General features: G+C 39.9%; 2 protein-coding genes across 2 annotated transcripts in view; both read left to right on the forward strand.

Moving 5' to 3' along the window:
- The window catches only part of LOC143027343 (uncharacterized), a 15,382-nt gene extending 8,819 nt beyond the window's left edge, over window positions 1-6,563 (forward strand). The window contains exon 2 of the mRNA XM_076188619.1: window positions 6,502-6,563. Coding sequence (XP_076044734.1) covers window positions 6,502-6,563 — 62 coding nt within the window. The remainder of the gene's footprint in view (window positions 1-6,501) is intronic.
- Window positions 5,326-21,555, forward strand: part of b (glutamate decarboxylase-like protein black) — a 32,911-nt gene continuing 16,681 nt past the window's right edge. The window contains exons 1-7 of the mRNA XM_076189131.1: window positions 5,326-5,362; window positions 11,914-12,081; window positions 13,016-13,176; window positions 13,859-13,961; window positions 20,184-20,309; window positions 20,860-21,079; window positions 21,278-21,425. Of these exons, the coding sequence (XP_076045246.1) occupies window positions 11,929-12,081; window positions 13,016-13,176; window positions 13,859-13,961; window positions 20,184-20,309; window positions 20,860-21,079; window positions 21,278-21,425 (911 nt within the window). The 5' untranslated portion in view covers window positions 5,326-5,362; window positions 11,914-11,928. The remainder of the gene's footprint in view (window positions 5,363-11,913; window positions 12,082-13,015; window positions 13,177-13,858; window positions 13,962-20,183; window positions 20,310-20,859; window positions 21,080-21,277; window positions 21,426-21,555) is intronic.

Raw genomic sequence — 21,555 nt, forward strand, 5'->3', positions numbered from 1 at the left:
TTTCTGTCATACTCCTACCCCATTTCACATCTGCTCTCCTCTTTGCCTCCTTTACCTTTTGCTTTACTTCTCTTTTCTTTTCTTTGTACGTCTCATATGACTCCCCCGTCCTCTTTTGTAACCAATATATATATATTGTCAATGATATGACCTTGGCGTATTAAAAAGGAGATTGAATATCTACGGACAAGGTCGTGACAGACGTACTACTTCAAAACAATTAGGTTATTTGCCAGGTCCGGCGTAGTACGGTGACAGAAAAATTAAAATGAAACATTTATACACTTTATTTAAACTATAAAGTTAACAATAAACTATAAATTTAACAATTTTTGGCCTATTTAAACAACGAAAACGGAATTAGGAAAGATGAAAATATGCAAATCAATGATACAGTAAAAGGAAAATACAAATCTAAATATTTCGAAAAGTGGATTAAAAACTCCGTGCATTTACTTATTGCTAAACCTAAATTTAAGATAAAAAGTCTGGTTACCGCGCGTAGCACTGTAGTACAACAAAAGGTTACCTAGAGCAACACTTAAACAAAGGGGTTTACCTTAAACTTACAGAAGGCGGCAGCTTCCTCTTCGGTGAAAGATGGAAATAAGCCACGAGAAATGGGTTGACCTTCTCTATATAGGCTCGCCAATTGACCTGATGGTCACTGGAGCCAGAGGCCGAAAGGTCAATAGGATGTGTTTTCCTATCCTACTTCAACTGGTAGCTAACAAGCCTAACCCAGTTACAAAACTTAAAATTACACACATAAGAAATGCACGTAACAAAAATAAAAACCTTAATCACAAAGAAAGTAGAAAGGGTTACAAGATAGAAAAACTACAAAGGAGGCAACTTGACATTGCGCGAAGCACACATGTTCGGACGACAATTGATAACTGTTGCCATACGAACATCATTTAGATAAAATTTCAAATACATCCGTACGACGTAGCGTACGTCTTGACAAATGGTATCTGAGATTAAAAAAAGGACCAGTTGCAAGAAATCTGATTACATTATAAATTAAACATTGTAAACTACAAATAAAGAAAGTTAACCACAAGGTAATAAAATAATACAACTTGGCAAAAAGGCTAACGGCCACAGCTACTTGACCTGAGAGCAAGGCCTTAACAAAAGAAACGCCCCTGACCCTGTGTGTCAAACTACACAGCTGACAGGTGGCCGAAAGGAAGGGGGGGGGGACCGAGTGCTGGCCGACGATTGACCATCACTACAAAAAGAAAACCACATGACATCGGGATACGTGACAATATGATTCAATTTAGAAGTAGGTAGAAACAACTTTGCCAACCGTGTAGTAAATGAATGGAATAAACTTCCTGCACAGGTAGTGCAATGTAGTTCAGTTCGAAGCTTTAAGAATCAGTTAGATAAATACCTAAGTAAGATGCTGTAATGATTATAATTTATCTTATATTATTTGTTTTTGTTTTGCTATCATGTGTCTGTCTGATTTTCATTTATTATTAGTTATATGTCAATTTATTATTATTTACTTTTACCTGTTTGTTTATTATTTAACTATACCTATGCATTTATTTATGTATTTTATTTGTTATTTACATTATTATAGTTTTTATTTATTGTTTTATTATTAATATGATTTTTTTTTTCGCATCCGACCTAGATATGGATCAAAAGGTCTCGTGTCGGCATGCTCCGCCTTTGTAAACCATTGTATATATATATATATATATATATATATATATATATATATATATATATATATATATATATATATATATATATATATATATGCGTGTGTGTGTGTGTGTGTATATATATATATATATATGTATATATATATATATATATATATATATATATATATATATACTATAATGTGCGGGGATCATCACCTGACATATATATTCTTTATTTCTGCTTATACCAAATGTTAAGTTAGTTTAACTTAAGTCACGTTAGGTTAAGTTAGGTTATGATAGGATGGGTTAGGTAAGTCAAGTTAGATTAGGTTAGGTTTATTTAGGTTAAGTTAGGTTGGGTTAGGTTAGGTAAGTTATATTGGGTTAGGATAAGTTTATTTAGGTTAGATTGGGTGATGTTAGCTTAGGTTAGTTTAGGTTAGGTTAAGTTAGGTTAGATTAGGTTAGGTTATATTGGGTTAAATTTTGTTGGGCTAAATTAGGTTTGGTTAAGTTTGGTTAGGTTAAATTAGGTTAGGTTAAGGTAACTTAAGTTATGAACTTAGGTTAGATGATTAACTTAGGTAAGGTTAGGTTAGGCTAGGTAAGGTTAAGTTAAGCTAGGTTAATATGGGTTAGATTAGATTATGATAAATGGTTAGGTTTATTTAGGTTAGGTTGGATAGAGACGGGGGGGTGGGAGGAGGGAAGGGGTAAGAGTAGAGGAAGGAGATGGTGAATCTGGGAGAGAGAAAGAGAGAGAGAGAGAGGGAGAGGAAGAGAGAGAGAGAGAGAGAGAGAGAGAGAGAGAGAGAGAGAGAGAGAGAGAGAGAGAGAGAGAGAGAGAGAGAGAGAGAGAGAGAGAGAGGAAGAGGATACGAGAGGGAGGGGGGAAAGGGTGCGGCGTGTAAGTGGACTTTTGGTGTGTGTGTGTGTGTGTGTGTGTGTGTGTGTGTGTGTGTGTGTGTGCGTGTGTGTGTGTGTGTGTGTGTGTGTGTGTATGTGTGTATGTGTGTGTGTATGTACGCGCGCGTGCGTCTGCCGCTAGACTTTAGTTTGATGATTTCTGTAGCAACTCATAGTCCTCCCTTAGTTGAGGTTTAAGAAGCGAAGGTTTAAGAGTTGATGAGAAAGCGTGCCTCCACCACTTAGCCTTTGCCCTTGACCACAAAGGATTCACTTCCGCTGTTGGGGCGAGGAGCTGTGGTCCTGAACTCGGGGGGCACTCGTCCCGTTTATGAGCTCTTATGTCCACGCGACGTCTAAGTGGGAACTGAATGTGCTAAGAAGAAGAAGAAGAAGAAAAAAAAATTGCGACCTTCCTTCCTCATGTGGCGCCATCGGAAGCGTGCTGGCCTCTCATTCGCTTAGTTGTGGGCTCGAATCCCGCACTCCTCTCCGATTCCAGGCAGTGAGTGTTGGTTACCTTCCTCCCTCCAACAGATAAACACCTAAGCAAGATGCTGTAATGCCTGTCATCTGTTTTGTATTATTTGTGTGTTTGTTATTATTTGTCTGTTTGTTTATCGTTATTATTATTTGCCTGATTTTCATTTATCAATATTTATCTGTCAATTTATTATCATTGACTATTTTCCTGTTTGTTTATTATTTAATTATACCTATGCACTTATTCATTTTGTTTATTATTATTTATGCTGTAATAATATTTTTTCTATCTATTCGGCATGTTCCGCCTCTGTAATCCTTTGCAATATCTATAATATGGCAAAGGTGACAGCCTTGGGTACGCAGCTACTCAGCGCCTACTGGCGTAGTAGGCTCCTCACCACCTTTCTGGTGCACAGTTCGAACATGGTAAAGGCCTCGATTCGAATCGTCACACACACACACACACACACACACACACACACACACACACACACACACACACACACACACACACACACACACACACACACACACACACACACACACACACACACGCACACACACACAAATAAATAGATAATCTATATAATGATTTGGTTTAACGTCGTGAACTCCCCTGTTAGAAGGCTTGGACTGTGCCCCTTACAGAGGTCTTTGTAGCTTGGAACTGAATGAACCATGCCCTTGGTCCAACTCGATGGCGGCAGAGTTCAAACCGCCGTCACCTTGACCTCCGTCACAAGTAGCGACGCTCTAGTCCGTATTTCCTAACAGAAAATGTACTTCTGGACCAGTAACGATGATCCCTGTTACCCCCAAGAGACGCTTTGGTGACTTAGTCCCCCAGATCTCCACCTCTTGAAGGAACCAAAAAGATGTGGAGGGAGGAAGGAGCTGTGAAGTTCCTTTGTGCATGCATTGGGAATATCAGAGCAACCCACGACCTTCCCACTCTGGTGTATAATCTCCAGCAGTTCTTATTTTTGGACTGTGAGCAGGACGGAATCGCGGCGACTCGAAAGACTGTGTAGTTAATGAATGGAATAAACTTCCTGTAGAGGCAGTGCAATGTAGTTCGGTTCGAAGCTTTAAGATTCATTTAGATAAACGCCTAAGCAAGATGCTGTAATGCCTGCCATTTATTTTATATCATTTGTTTATTATTATTTGTCTGTTTATTATTATTTGCTTGATTAATATTCATTATTAGTTATCTCTTGATTTATTATTATTTATTATTTACCTGTTTGTTTATTGTTTAACTTCACCTATATATTTTAAATATTATTATCTATATTATTATAAATCTTATTCATTTATTATATTTATCATTATTATATCTATTTCGCATCCGACCTAGTTATGGACCAAAAGGTCTCCTGTCGGTATACTCCGCCTTTGTAATACTTTGTAATCAAAATAACCTCGATTCTCTTAGCCCAGAATGTGTAGGCGAATAAAATTGCTTGGTGACAGTAGAATAAACACACGTAAAAAATAGAGAAAGGTCTCCTTATGCAGAATTAATCTGGTGGTAAACACAGGAAGAAAATGGAAACTTTCCAACACAAACGGTATTGACCTGTATATCTGCTTTTATTTTGTTTGATGTATACCTTATGATTTAATTGGAGCACATATATACTTTTGCATTTCCTTTAATATAAGATATATGTGTCATTGATATGTGTTATTATATTAATATTAATGTATATTTATGATGATGGGAATGCACAGGATGACCATGCAATGCAGTACAAAGCGTTCTCATAGATACTAACATCCCATCATGAGCCAGACATAAAAGTACTGCGAGGCAAGACAGTCACGTCGTAGTACTCTGCCACAAAGATGATGACGTAATGTCGTTGGCTATGTAATGGTACAACGTTTCAATGCAGTTACGTGACAATCATTGAGCGTTTGTCCCTGGCCAAACGGTTACGTAGTGAAACTCGTCGTCGGTGATGCAACGACTCCTCGATGCGAACGGAAGCGTTTGATTAACCGACAATACGTCACGATTCGCCGCGTCAGAAGACAACTAAACACAACATTTAATTTTAGTATATAATAACCACAAACAAAACCTTGAAATTAATAGACATATAAAGAACATTTTTTTTCTTATAGCCACGACCTTAATATGAAAAACCACTACAATTGTAGTACCTTTCATTAACTTGGAGTTCAGTACACAGTGCAAAACCATTTTCGCCTAGATGGGACATATTTTCACTGCAGTTATATAGAGGCCGTCCTGTCCTAGAGAAGAGTTGGCTGTAGGGCAGAATAAGGTAAGCAGACGTTTGGGCGACAACAGTGGGAGGGGGTAATCGGACCAAGATTTCCTCCAATTCATTCTCACCAGAACGCCGAAAGTTTGTGAAAGTCATCATACAAATAGCCGGGCCAATTTTCAGACATTTTCTCAGTTATATCTATGTCAACACACACACACACACTATACACAGTGGTGAGCTTATGTGACGTTGATAACTATAACCTTACGAAATTCAGCCTATCTTGAGCTGCCATCTCTCTAGAAAAGGACTTTGGTCCTAAACGTTAAAATGATAAACCTTACAAAAGATCACCCATATATTTCGCCCTGCCCCGACAGATACTTGCCATGTATAACTTTCACACACACACACACACACACACACACACACACACACACACACACACACACACACACACACACACACACACACACACACACATACATAAATATATATATATATATATATATACATACATCAATATATATATATATATATATATATATATATATATATATATATATATTGTGTGTGTGTGTCTGTGTGTGTGCGTGTCTGCGTGTATGCACACGTTCATATAATTATATATATGCATGTATATATGTGTGTGAATGTGTTTATGCATGTGTATGTATATATGCACACACACACACACACACACACACACACACACACACACACACACACACACACACACACACACACACACACACACACACACACACACACATTGTGTGTGCGTGTGTCCAAAGATATATGTGCAATACGTGTAAATATGCATGTGTATATCATGATTTGGTTTATCTAGTCTCTTCGATCTCCAACAATATGTTTCTGGAGCGTGAATGTAGCGGTACACTAGGCATTTCTCGCTAGCATGCTACTCGGTTTTGATACATCGTTTGAGTAGAAACGACTCACATTACGATCTCTTGGTTTTTTTTTTTTAATTCTAAATGTCAAATTACTCTTGCGTCATATAGTGAGAAGCAGAATGACGAATTAAGAGAAGTTAAACCTAGAATACGAATGTCAGCCACATTGTTGAACAATTTTACGGAAGTCTAGCATATCATAACCGAAGTCGTTTCTGCACACACGAAATAGCAAAAGCATACTAGACTAGTATCCCGCCAGTTTAATATCAACAGGTGCATTGAAAGTGCTGCATCCACCTTTGCCAGGCTATCCAAGAGACTCTGAATTCACATAAACAGGGCTTGTCCAATCTTCTGTATGTTAACGAGTCGTGGACCCTTGAGATCCAGGGAAGAGGGTAAAGGGTAAAGCGCCTACTACGCCAGGAGGCGCTGAGTAAGTTTGGTCGAAGCCGATACCTTTGCCCTATTGATTATGCGCTTTGGGGACTGCTGGAGTTGGCAGTTAACAGTCATTGCTAGGATTCGGGGAGAAGTGCGGGATTCGAACCAACGATCAAGCGAATGCGAGACCAGCTCGTTTTCGAGGACTCCACTAGGGCCAAATACGATGTTTGAGGCATGTCCGCCTTCAGTAAACCTCTCCACAGTCTTCGATTCTGCTACTATGCTCTCGGCATGACACTCTTTGATGTCTTGGAATCACTTGAAGAAATGGAATCAGTAACAACAACGAGACGCATGCGCTGGCTAGGCTATGTCTCTCTCATGCCTGACGGACATACAACTGAGAGATGGTACCTGGTCACAGACCAGTCGCCCGCCCTCAGCCCCGTTACAAAGACATTTGCAAACGCCAACTCAAGACTCTCGCCACTAAGACAAACTCTTGGTAGGACTTTGCCTCGGACTAATGTGTCTGGAAACTGGCAGTGACAAAAGGCCTGTCAGTCTTTGAGGACAGATTCACGCTGACGAGGAAAGAGTTATTTGAAGATCCCCCTGTGCAAAACTGGGGGAGAAAATATCATTCTTGTATTGCAGTCACAATCGGAAGTGTTTCAGGGCCAGTGCATGTGTGTGTGTGTGTGTGTGTGTGTGTGTGTGTGTGTGTGTGTGTGTGTGATTCACTACGGTCTTAGATCACGTGCTGGACACGAGATCGACAGAGCTTAAAGTTCAAATATGGCCCGATTTATGGGCAATGCCATGACCTTACACACACACACACACACACACACACACACACACACACACACACACACACACACACACACACACACACACACACACACACACACACACACACACACTACTCGTGGCGCAGTGGTTAGAGTTCCCGGCTGCCACTACGGCGGCCCGGGTTCAAATCCCGCCCAGGGCTGAAATAATTTCAGTATCGCTGCACTGCGGGTTGTTACTCCAACTCTCGTGTGTGTGTGTGTGTGTGTGTGTGTGTGTGTGTATTTACCTAGTTGTATTTACCTAGTTGTATTTTACGGGAAGGGGAGCTATGCTCGTGGGGTCCCGTCTTCATATCTCATTTTATCTAAACTATTTTTAAATTCATGTATTGTTTTTGCACACACCACTTTCTCATCTAACTTGTTCCAACTGTCTATTGCTCTGTGAGGAAAGCTGTTCTTTTTAAAATCTCTTCTATAGCTGTCTTTTTTTATTTTCTTTCCGTGTCCTCTTGTATTTCTGTCATCCCATTTTATCAGATTCTCTCTATCAGTAATTTCTATGCCTTTCATGATTCTGTAAATAGCTATCAAATCTCCTCTCTCTCTTCTTTGCTCTAGTGTCTGTAGTTTAAGTTTTTGTAGTCTCTCTTCATATGATAGTTTTGAGAGTGTTGGTGCCAGTTTTGTAATTGCTCTTTGTATCCTTTCAAGTTTTTTTATACATTTTTTTTGTACTTGGTGACCATATCGTTGCTGCATATTCCAATCTTGGTCTTATCAGGGTGATTAGGATTTTCCTCACCATTTCTTCATCCAGGTATGTAAATGCCACTTTGATTGTTCTTATTAAATTATAAGTTTCTCCAAAAATCTTATTTATATGTTTCTCAGGTGACATATTATTCATAACAATGACTCCCAGGTCCTTCTCATTTTCTACTTTTTTTATTCCTTCTTCTCCCAAATTATATGATCCTGCTATTCTGTTTTTGCTTTTTCCAAATTCCATTATACTACACTTTTTTGTATTGAACTCCATCTCCCACTTCCTACTCCATTCTTGTACTTTATTTAGATCCCTCTGTAGTGATTCACAATCTTCTTCAGTTTTCACTCTTTTCAGTAGTTTTGCATCATCTGCAAAGAAGCTCATATAGCTTTCAATTCCTTCATCCATATCATTAATATATATAGCAAACATTATTGGGGCCAGAACTGTTCCCTGCGGGACACCGCTTATTACTTCATTCCATTTTGAGTGCTGATCTCTTATCACTACTCTCATTTTTCTTTCTTGCAAAAAGTCTTCCATCCAATTTAGCAATTTACCTTGTATTCCTCCTTCATATTCTAATTTCTTAAGCAACTTCTTATGTGGTACTTTGTCAAAAGCTTTTTTTAGGTCTAGAAATGCACAATCAGCCCATCCATCTCTTTCTTGTATTATATCTATTAGCCTTGAATAGAAACATATTAAATTGGTGACGCATGACCGTCCTTGTCTGAATCCAAATTGCCTTGGATTTAGTACGTTGTTTTTTTCCAAGTATTTTACCCATCTACTTTTGATAATTCTTTCACAAATTTTTGCTATTGTACTTGTTAGAGAGACTGGTCTATAATTGGTAGGTTCTTCTTTATTTCCTCCTTTATATATAGGTACTATATTTGCTTTTTTCCAATCTTCTGGAACTTTTCCTTCTTTTAAGGAACTGCTTATTATGCTATGTATTTTGTCTGCCAGTTCATTCCTGCATTCTTTCAGAATCCAGTTTGCTATTTCATCTGGCCCATGCGATTTTCTGACATCAAAATTACCCAAGTGTGTCAATATTTCATTCTTTGTTACTTCTATTTCTTCCATAGGGGGGACTTTTTCTTTCCACTCAATCTCTTCAGGTTGTATATTTTCCCTTGTAAACACTGATTTAAAATGTTTGTTCATAATTTCTGCCATTTCCATTTCCTCAGTGTATTCAACTCCTCCTTGTCTCAATTTCTCCAAGTCTTGTTTGTTTTTCAGTTTATTGTTTACAAATCTGTAGAATAGTTTTGGTTGATCTTTACACTTTTCTATAACATCTTTTTCATATTTTCTTTTTTTCTCTCTGCACTTTTGTACATATTCATTTCTATAACCAGTATATATTTTCCATTTTTCAGGTCTTCTGTCTTTTTTCCATCTGGTCCAGGCTTTGTCTCTTTTGTCTTTTAACTCCCTACAACTTTTGTTGTACCAGCATTTTACATATTCTTTTTCTTGTTTTTGTCTTGGGACATACTTTTCCACTCCTTTTTTGTAAATTTTTGTCAAAATATTCCATTTCTCTTCCACTGATGTTTCTTCTTTGTATATTTCTTCCCAGTTTTCTTGTTGGAAGAATTCTCTTATTTTATCAAAGTTTGTTTTTTCATACATCATTCTTCCTTTTCTATATTGTTCATTTCTTTTCATATATTTTTCTTCATTAAGTTCCAGTTCAATCAATATGTGGTCACTTTTACCTATTGGTGTTTTATATTCAATCTTGTCCACTATTCTAGGTTCAGATGTAATTATTAAGTCTAGCCTCGATGGTTCTTCTTCATTTCTATACCTAGTGTTCTCTTGTATCCATTGTGTCATTGAATGGTCAGTAATCATCTCAAGTAGAGCATTTCCCCATGAGTCATCACCACTCTTTGCTGTCATTTCTTCCCAGCAGATTTCTTTGCAATTAAAGTCGCCCATCATAACTATTCTTCCTCCGTCTTCCATTATTTTAGTTAATGCTATCTTTGTGTCCTCTAACATACTTTTATATTCACTCTCCTCCCATGAGGCTGTTTTCGGAGGCACATAATTGATCACAAATTTTCTGCTCTTCTTATCTCTGTCTTCCACTTCTATCATAATCATCTCTACTGTATTCTTTCCATATATGACACCTTTCACGTTTATATCCTTCTTAGTCAGGAACATAACTCCACCCCCTTGCTTTTTCTCTCTGTTTCTAATCCAATAATTGTATGCATCATGTCCTACACTGTTGGGTGGTAGTGGGCCTTTTAATTTTGTTTCTACAATTCCCATTATGTCCGGTTCTTTTTCTTTCAAATAATCATTCAGCTCATTCAATCCTGTTATTAATCCATCTATATTTGTGTAAGACACTCTTAGTTTTCTGCCACTTCCATTGTGTTCTCTGTTTCCCTTATGTTTTTCTTTTGTATGTCGAACTTCCTTAGTTTCATGTTCACTACTCTCCAATAGAATCTCTCTTTCTCTGACTCCGTTCTGTTCTCGTTTTTTGTCTTAGCTTCCAGTCTTTTCTGCTTTTCTTCCTCTCTTTCCTCTTTATTCATTTCTCTTTTTATCCATATCTTTTTGTGTTGTTCACTTGTTGCTAGTTTCCCTGTTTTGGATAAGATATTCTCTGCCGTTGTTTGTGACTTGAATTTAATCTTAATTGGTCTGGTCTTGTCTGTGCTATACTTTCCGAGTCTAAATTTCTCTTCGATTTGTTTCATAATTCCTGGTTCATCTTCCTGAACTGATTCTAGTAATTGGCTTACTTTTTCATTTTCCTCTTTGATTCTTGTGGTTCTATCTGTGTTGTGTTTCTCTTCCATTCCTAATATAATTATACATTTCTTCTTGTCTGCTAAATCCCTTACTATATTCTCCTTTTGTCTCATCACTTTAATAACTGAGTCTTCAGTATGTTCTTTCAATTGCTGTTTGACTATGTCAGTGAATGAAATCTTATTTCCTTCTTGGGTTTGCTTCCAATTTTTTATTTCTTTAGCTATTGTTTCTCTGTTTTCTTTACTATTCTTCTTCAATTCCTCATTCTCCCCCTTTACCTCTCTTAACTGTCTTTTTAGTTCTTCTATTTCATCAGTTAAGTTTTTATTCGCCTTTTCCAGTTCTTCCAATCTTTCAACCCTTTTTAAAATGGTGTTCATATGACCTAACCTACTCTCCAAGTCCTCGATCACCTTATCAACCTTCATCTCTAGTCTTGTCAGTCGGGGGGGGTTTGAGTCCCCCCCACTCTCTTTAAATCCCTTGAAAATATTCTCATCACTTTCTGCTATATTGCTCCTATCTATACCTCTAATCTTCACATTCCTATTAGACATGTTATCATCCAACTCGTCTTGGGGTCTTTTGTCTACCCGGCGGCCCGTCAGGGCCATTTCCTCCACCTCCTCATTACCTTCCATTTCCCCAGTAATCCCTCCCCCTCTCCTCTTTCTTTACTTTCCCACTACCTCACGAGCAATTCCCCCCCCCCCCTGCAAATACAAAAAGGCACTTCTCTTTGCGTTGGTATCCACAATCTGCACTTTTCTTCAGAGCGTTCGTCAAGCCGTCCGTTCGTTGAAAGTGTGTGTGTGTGTGTGTGTGTGTGTGTGTGTGTGTCGTGTTTTATTCATTTAATTAATTTGATTTGGTGTGCGCTATTTATCAATTGGTTTATTTAATTAATTTAATTCATTACCCTTGTTGTAGGACACATCAAACAACATGAGTGGAGGTCGACGGGAATCGGATGTACTCGAGTCGTCGTGCACTTGGACGAGCGCGCCGGATTCGAAACGACACGATCCGTTCCTGCGAGCCGTTCTTCAGTTCCTGCTGGACCAAGTCGTATTCAAAGGAACAAGTAGGGACGTCAAAGTGAGTTATGCAGATGCAGATACTAGAATGTAAGTACATACATACATATACCAAAGGGTTTTTCCCCCTTACAAGGGAGGTAGCCAAAAAAAAAAAAAAGGCATAAACCACTCCCACCCATTCCATACTCCTCTCCCCTCTACCCTCTTCCTTCCCGCTTATCTTGGCACCTCCTGGATGACGGGTCATCCCTGCATCTTGTCCACTGCCCTGGTCAAGAAGCAGTGTCGCAAGACAAAGCACATCCACAGCAAGGCCTGTACTTATGCACTGTGAGACACTCTTATCGTCACTTCAAACCAAAATACTTTGGACATGTTGGTCACGTCGCGTTGTACTTGTCAACGACGCTCGTGGCCCCCATGAGAAGAAAGTGAGGGGCACACACCAAGAGTTATGTAACTTCGACCAAAGCCGTCACTTTTGCCCTATTATACGCTTTAGGGCAGCGTTTCCCAACCTTTTTCGACCATAGCACCCCCTGTTGTCATATCTAAGCAGTCCAGCACCCCCTATCTTGTTATTAGAAGGATAAAAGAAAGTGAAGTGTACTGCTTGATGATTTATTTTCTTGATTCCTTAGAACTGAAACAAATTGACATTATTGTTTGTAGAATAAATAAGAACACCCTAGAAAAATAAAATAGCATGGGAAAAAGTCAAATATGCACAACTATAGGTAATCAATGATACATATATCAATGTGATTTTTGTGTGCATCACTTCCCAGCACCCTCTATAATTGCTTTCAGCACCCCAGGCTGGGAAACGCTGCTTTAGGGTCCGTTATGGGGACAGGTAACAAACATCCACTCTTGGGAATCGGAGAGGTGTGCGGGATTCGAACCCACGACTGGTAAATGCGAGACCATCGCTCGTCGGATTCCACCACCAGAGATTGCCTATAAAATCGAGAACTTGGTTGTATTTACAGGTGGTGGAATGGATGTCACCAGAGGACCTGAGCCAGGCCATGGACGTCAAGATCCGGGAGGAGGGGACAACGCATTCCCGTCTTCTCAAACTTCTGGAAGAGGTGGCCCATTATAGCGTCAAGACAGGACATCCTTATTTCATCAACCAGTTATACTCCAGGTAAGAATTACGCTGGCAATGAATTTATCAACCTATGTTAATGTTTAATTAGGCCAAGAAACACATCAATAAACATATACAACTCTTGACTGCAAGAGAAAAAGCCTGAACTCTACAAGAACTCTTCGTTAGCAAGTCGTCTGCAACGTCATCGCTACTTTCACGTACGCGTGACAAGAAGCCACAGTTCTTATGTGTCCTTTCCCAGAATGCACGCAGTTTAAAATCCACATGTATCTCTGACCGCGTATAACATTAGCTCCCTGAAGATGACAGTCAAGTCTGCTGAATAAGCTCACTTTTTTCCAAGAAAATTTAAGAAAAGATAGAAGTAAGATTCAGTACAAGCTCAGTTTGCGGTATATTGGATAACTTGAGGAAATTATGACCCAAAAAGGACTCAATGACCTTGACCCAATTACCCCACAACTTTATCAAAGTCATGTCGGAATCATTTCTCGCCTTTCTTGAACATTTCATGGGAGATTGAAATTAAGAAAATATACAAAAAATCCAAAGACAAAACATATAAAAATAAGAAAATTTACAAAAAAAAAAAAAAAAATACCTTGTCCTCTGATTCAGCGTTGGGTGTGTATTCAATGAACGTTGTTTGTGAGTGTTGTTAAAGAGCTGTGAGTCCAGCCAAGTGTTTCACGAGACTTCTCTATTCTCTTTATAGCCTGGACGTGTACGGACTGGTGGGCCAATGGCTAACTGATGCACTCAACCCTTCGGTGTACACCTTCGAAGTGGCTCCAGTCTTCACTCTCATGGAAATAGAGGTCTGTCAGTTTTGTCTGCTTTCCTCTCTCTCTCCCACCCTCTCTTTCTTTCTCCTCTTCTCCGAGTAGATACTGACTGCATTTTTTATGGTTGGAGACTAGCTTCCACAATAAAGAATAAGATATTTTTTTAAATAGATAAATAAGAATACAAATAAATAAATGAAATACTGATCCCTTTTATCCACCTCTCTCTCTCTCTCTCTCTCTCTCTCTCTCTCTCTCTCTCTCTCTCTCTCTCTCTCTCTCTCTCTCTCTCTCTCTCTCTCTCTCTCTCTCTCTCTCTCTCTCTCTCTCTCTCTCTCTCTCTCTCTCTCTCTCTCTCTCTCTGTCCCTCTGTCTCCCCCTCTCTCTTTCTCCCTCTCTCTGTCTCTCAGTCCCTCTGTCCCTCTGTCTCCCCCTCTCTCTTTCTCCCTCTGTCTTTCTCCCTCTCTCTTTTTTCCCTCTCCCTCTCTCTCTCCCTCTTCCTCTCCCTCTTTTCCCCTCTCTATCTCCCCATCTCTCTCTCCCTCTCTCTCCCTTTCTCTCTCTCCGCCTCTCTCTCTCCCTCTCTCCCTCTCCCTTTCTCTCTTCCTCCCTCTCCCTCTCTCTCCCTCTCTCTTTCTGTCTCCCCTCCCTCCCTCCCTCTCTCTCTCTCTCTCTCTCTCTCTCTCTCTCTCTCTCTCTCTCTCTCTCTCTCTCTCTCTCTCTCTCTCTCTCTCTCTCTCTCTCTCTCTCTCTCTCTCTCCTTCTTCCTTCCTCCCCCCCTCCCCGTAAGTGTCACTGACTGCATAACAGAAGATTAATATCCACTCAAATAAGAATGCTGGTCACTTTTATACTTCTTCTTTTCCTCCGTTCTGCTGGTCTCCTATCTCTCCTTCACCATAACAATCCATCTCTTTCATGCGATTTTGTCTCCGAAGACAAAAGTGTTGGTTATTGCTAAGGAAATATTATTCCTGTATACTTGCATGCTCACGGACATTAAAGAGTGCGACAGTATTCCTGAGGAGATAGTGTGGTTATACTCAGTAGTGTAAAGAAAAAAAATACAATAGAATGGAATGTGAACACAAGAAAGACACAGAATCATACAATGTAGAAAACTATACTGAAGGAAGAAGGATTAGTTACTCCACAATTTTACATGCAATCGGTTACACAGATTCAAAGACAACTGCGCACGTCCAATGAAAATAAAGTTCAAGTCACAAGCCATTGCAAAAAAAAAGTAACTAGCAAGTCTTGGAAGTAAGCACGAGAAGGTTAGAAAATATTTGGAATAGGAAAAATGCCAACGAAGAGGAACCAGCACAGACAGGAAAGCTCTTAAAGGGAGCCAAAGCCAAAAATTATAGGAGGACCAACGAAGAAAAAGAGCATTTTTTTTAATAGAGTTGTCAATCAGTGAGGAAATGGTTTCTAAGAAAACAAGAATGCAGCATTGCAAAGTAAGCACCAAGGAAATTTAGAATAGTAAATACTAATGTTGATGGTTTACCTTCGGCTAGGTTGGAGATAAATGACTATTTAAGGATAGATGAGCCTGATGTAACGTGTCTAGTAGAAACTAAACTCCTTAAAAAATTGAAATACAGCTGGGAAACGACAGACACGCCTCCTGGAGAAGAGACAGAAAAGATAAAAAGGGTGGAGGAGTAATGTTTGTAGTGAAAAGTAACAAAGGTGGAAGAAGCAAATGTGAGTGAAGGCAGGACTGAAGCAATTCACCTAAGGATCAGTATTAGAGGGCACAATAAAATAGATTTTATGGTGGCATGTGTTCCCCCAAGACAAGAGCTAAGGATGGAACTGAATATAAAAAAATGCGAATGGATACAGCTCTTTTCCTAAAGAAAAATATTGAACAATGTAGTAACATAATCCTTATTGGAGATTTTAATGTTGGTAAGGTCAACTGGGAGGAATGGGAAGCAAGCGGCAAAGCAGATTCCTGTGGAAATACCCTTTTGAGTATAGCACTGGAGAACACAATGACCCTATGGGTAAAGGAAGTGACCTGGGTAAGAGGAGATGACACTCCCACAAGATTAAACCTGTTACTAACCAAAGAGGCAGACATCATCTGCTCATTGAACTACCTTTGCCCAGTAGTAAAAAGTGACTATGTTACAATTAGATTTCAGCTGAAGGATGGGGAAATAGAGCCAAGGAATGAATCACGCAAGCAAGGGGGACTCAATTTTAGAAAAACAGATTGCTTAGAGCTAAAAAAAAAAAAAGAAAAAATCTTCGAAGAAAGAAATGGGAAATCTCTCTTGATATTTACAACCTAGGAGTGAACAAGCATGTGCCAAAGAATTGAGAAACAAAGAAGCAAAAACAGGAGTGATTTAATAAAGAATGTGAGATTGAGAAAAAGGCCATGGATGTGGCTTGGGGGAAAATAGAGAAAGAAAAGAAGCAATAAAACAAAAGAAGCTTACAACAAGCTAGGAATGATTATACCAAAATTCGCAGGGAGGAAGAAAGCAATTTCGAAAGAGGTGTAGTATTTTCCCCTTATAAGAGAGGTAGTCAAAGTCAAAAGCATAACTCTACTCCCACCCATTTCATCCTCACATACTCCACTCCCATTCACCACCCCTCCCTCTTTTCTTGGCTTCTCCTGGATGACGGGTCATCCTTGCATCTTGCTCACTACCCTGGGTCAGGAGCAATATAACAAGACACAGCACATCTACAACAAGGCCGCTTCATTTAACCAGTGACCCCCCCCCCCTCCGTCCCCTCATGCAGAAAAAGAGAAGATGGGGAGTAATCTCTTCGGGCCATGTCAAAATATCATTCATACATACTTCCTCACTCTCCATTCCCCACCCACTCTCGTCAATGCATCACAGCATCATCCAAACACAGCTATTCTCCACTCACCCCTACTTCTGTCTTCTCCCTTCCTCAACAGACATCACCCTCTTTCCCAATACCCCTTTTACCCCCATCCATCCATCTCATCCTTGGTCGTCCCCTCATATTCACTCCCTGCACCTCTGTTTCCCGCACCTCTTTTACTAATTCTTTCCTCACTCACTCTTTTCATGTGTCCAAACCATCCCAATACTCTATCATCAACCCTATCTCCCAACTCCCTTTCCACCCCTACTCTCCTCCTCACCTCCCCGTTTCTCACTCTATCCAGCCTAGTAACCTTTACCATACTTCTCAGGCATTTCATCTCAAACACATTTAAACTCTTTCTCTCTTCCTCTCTAATGTTCCATGTTTCTGCCCCATACAGAGCTGTTAGCACAATCGCCCCTTCATACAATCTCCTCTTAGCATTCATTCCCAAATGTCTATTTCTCATTACACTGTTGAATCCCCAATGCCTTGTTTCACAGGTTCATAAATGAAAAATTGAGGCATAGGGAAAAAGTAATCAAGTGATTAATAGATGGTGAGCTCTTTGAAGAGGCCTCAGCTCAGGCAGAAATAATGAATGAAGGTTTCCAATCGGTCTTCACAAAAGAGCGCAACTTTTTGGAGAAAAGTGAGGGGAGCAAAAAACCAGGTTTACATACATACATATACCAAAGGCTTTTTCCCCCATACAAGGGAGGTAGCCAAAGTCAAAGGCACAAATGCACTCCTACCCATTTCATCACCACATACTCTACTCCCATTCACCACCCCTCCTTCTCCTTTTTTTTCTCTCTCTCTCTCTCCTCCTGGATGCAGGGTCATCCCCGCATCTCGCCCACTGCTCAGGGTCAGAAACAATGTAGCAATACACAGCACATCCACAACAAAACCGCTTAATTTAATCGGCGACCCCCCCCCCTCTGTCCCCTCATGCAGAAAAAGAGAAGACGGGGAGAAATCTCTTCGGGCCATGTCAAAATATCATTCATACATACTCCCTCACCTTCATATCCCCCACCCACTCCCTTCCATGCATCACAGCATCATCCATACACAACCATTCTCCACTCACCCTTATCTTCTGTCTTCTCCCTTCTTAAACAGACATTCCCCTCTTTCCCAATGCCCCTTTTAGCCCATCCATCCATCTCATCCTTGGTCGTTACCTCATGTTCACTTCCCCCACCTCTGTTTTCCACACTTCTTTTACTAATCTTTCTTCACTCATTCTTTCCATGTGCCCAAACCATCCCAATACTCTATCATCAACCCTATCTCCCAACTCCCTTTCCACCCCTGTTTTCTCCTCACCTCCTCGTTTCTCTATCCAGCCTAGTAACCCATACTATACTTCCCAGGCATTTAATCTCAAACACATTTAAACTCTTCCTCTCTTATGTTCCAGGTTTAAAAACCAGGTTTAGCAGATATAAATGTAGAAGTGAGGAAAGTGCTCAAATACCTGGGATCATTGAATACGACAAAAGCCTCAGGAACTGACGAATCATATACTGGATACTTAAAGAATGTAGGGAATAATTAGCAGACAAGATCCACAGTCTTATTACATGTTCATTGGCACTGTGCCACTTGATTGGAAAAAGGCAAACGTGATGCCAATTCACAAAGGTGGAAAGCAAGGAAACACCACTAAATTATAGGCTAGTATCCCTAACCAGCACAATAGTGAAGTTATGTGAAAGGATTGTGAAAGATCGATGGACCAAATATCATGAAAAGATGAATATTCTGACAGACAGTCAGTTTGGGTTCAGATCTGGAAGGTTATGTGTGTCGAACCTTTTAAGCTTTTACTCGAGAGTGATAGGCGTATTGCAAGAGAGAGAGGGGTGGCTGGACTGTGTACCTGGACCAAGAGAAGGCATTTGATAAAGTACCTCACAGTTGACTTATGTGGAAATTGGAGCATGTTGGAGAACTGAGAGGCAAACTACTAAGATGGATTAAATATATTTTTAAGGAAAGATACATGAGGATAGTATTAAAGGACAAGATATCAAGCTGGAGAGCAGTAATGAGCAGTGTTTGAACCAATAATGTTTCTTGTCTATGTTAGTGATATAATGGAAGGAACAACAAGCTATGCCAACATGTTTGCAAATGATGCAGAAATCATGAAAAGAGTAAAAGAAAATGAGGAGGATGGTAGAATATTGCAAAAAAAATCTAGATATTATTTTCGCATGGAGCCAAAAATGGGACATAAAGTTCAATGACAAAAAATGCAAAGTACTGGAAATAGGCAGAGGCTGCAAAAGGCCATCCTTTAACTATTCCTTGGGAAGCAAACCCATTACAAAGCAAAAGATGAGAAAGACTTGGGATTGTTGATAAAAGACAAGCTGTCACCTGACAGACATTTCAGCAGGATTGTGGGAGAAACATATGGACTACTGCAGAAGATTAAAGTGGCGTTCCATTATGTAGATGAAGAGATGATGAAAAAAATCGTCGAACTCCTGATACGTTCAAGACTAGAATATGCATCAGTAGTATGGTCTCCACACAGAGTGAAGGATATAAGCAAGATTGAGAAAATACAAAGGGCAACATCCATTACTATAGGGGATGGATTGCATTGATAGAAGAGATCTGATTAAAGATGGGAGGGTTTTAAAAAGTCATGGAAGTAAATTAAGAAAGACCACATGTCGAAATGATGTGAAGAAATACCGTTTTCCTTATAGATATATAAATATGTGGAATAGTTTAGGTGATATATCCCAAGTTCAAATAAAATTTGAATTTGAGTCTAGGTGTGTTAGAAAATTAGAGAATGGGAGATAGGACCCAATGAGTGTTGCTCCTTTACTGTATACTACAATTAGGTAAATACAATTAAGTAAATACACAGAAACACAAAAATTACCCAAGTGCCTCAACCTCTCTAATATGAGTCAAATTCTCGCACACAGCATCAGATTCCTAATGTACGATGCATCACACTACTTGCGTTATAAAATATAAAGTCACTGCTATATTATTCGTTCTCTTTCACTCACAAAACACGTGATCATACCAGTTCACAGAATTCAGGGGTCACTCAGCCACAAACCCAAAATAAGTATAATCAAGACGCCGATGTACTCACTCGCACCTCATGGCGCCTATGTAGGTGTCAACGTATGGAAGAGGTGAAGTATGAGGCATTTTAAAAGAGTTCAAGCATTTGACGGCCATCTTGAAATTAGGAAACCAAAAGTTTGGAGGAGTAACATAGCAAGGTTGACTTATCTGGATGACTCAGAATTATTTGGGAAAGGCCTCTGAATGGCTGATTGATTGGTTGATATCAAATCAACCTGGAGAGATATCTATTTTCCTTTCTGGCCACAGGTATTGTCTGCCATGGCTGAGCTAGTTGGCTACACAACCCATGATGGACTCTTCTCCCCCGGCGGCTCAATGTCCAACCTTTATGGGATGCTGTTGGCCAGGCATTCTCTCTTCCCTGAAGCAAAGGTGAGGTCTTGTCCACCCATCTTGTTAGCCTTAGTTCGTTTGTCCCTCATGGTACATTGGCATGCCACTACCAGGGATTTCTCACTTTCTAATGCATGCGAGTGGGATGGTGAGTTCATTGTTACTGTTTATATTCTATTGATGTTGAAAAGACTGCATGGAGCATGCTACCTACCTGGATGATAACAGCTACTTCATGTTTCATTGACTATAAACCCACAACACTATAGTAGCTGGCAACAGTCTTCATTACTGGATTCTAAGGGGACGTGGGTGTCTGATCAATGGTACTCGAGGGAACAAGAAGTTAACTTTTCTTTTTCTTCTTCTTCTTCTCTTTCTCCCCTCTCTATTTTCCCTCTTCTTCTTCTTCTTCTTCTTTCATCTTCTTCTTCTTCTACTTCTTCTTCTTCTTCTTCTTCTCTTTCTTCATTTCTTCTTATCTTTTATTCTCTTTCTCTTTTTCCCTCTCTTCCTCCCCCTGTTCTTGTTTTTTCTCTTCTCCTTTTTCTTCTTCCTCTTTTTCTGATTCTTCATCCTCCTCTTCCAGCAACAAGGAATGTCTGGTCTAGGACGGCTTGTGGCCCTGTGCTCACAGGACGCCCACTACTCCATCCTGAAGGGCGCCATAGTCATGGGCCTTGGGTCGAACAACCTGGTCCTAGTGCGCACTGATGACCGGGGTCGCATGGACCCTCACCACCTCCAGGAGTGCATTTCCAAAGTGCGGAAGGAAGGAGCCAATCCTTTCATGGTGTGCGCTACTGCAGGTGGGTAGAGTTTGTATCTCAGTCGTTACTTATTATATGTTACATCATATAATACTGTCATAGATAACAATACCCTTTCATGATGTCCTCAGGAACAACAATTCTTGGGGCTAGATTTTGTATCTCAGGTGTTGCTAATCATATATTAGATCATATAATACTGGCATACATATCCATACCCTTTCATGCTGTCCTCAGGAACGACGGTGCTTGGGGCTTACGACCCTCTAGAGGAAGTAGCCGACATCTGTGCTTCGGAGAACCTCTGGCTTCATGTGGATGCAGCCTGGGGTGGAGGTGCTCTCCTTTCCTCCAAACATAAACACAAACTTGCTGGGATTCATAGGCTTGTATCTTTGATTTCTGTTATACCCCACCCACCTTCCTTTTTCCTTTCCTCTAAAAATGTACATACATGAATACATATAGTAAAGGCTTTTCCCCCTTTACAAGGGAGGTAGCCAAAATCAGAGACA

Source organism: Oratosquilla oratoria, chromosome 8 (genome assembly GCF_046742065.1).
Source record: "Oratosquilla oratoria isolate Oo_2021 chromosome 8, ASM4674206v1, whole genome shotgun sequence".
Classification (NCBI taxonomy): domain Eukaryota; kingdom Metazoa; phylum Arthropoda; class Malacostraca; order Stomatopoda; family Squillidae; genus Oratosquilla; species Oratosquilla oratoria.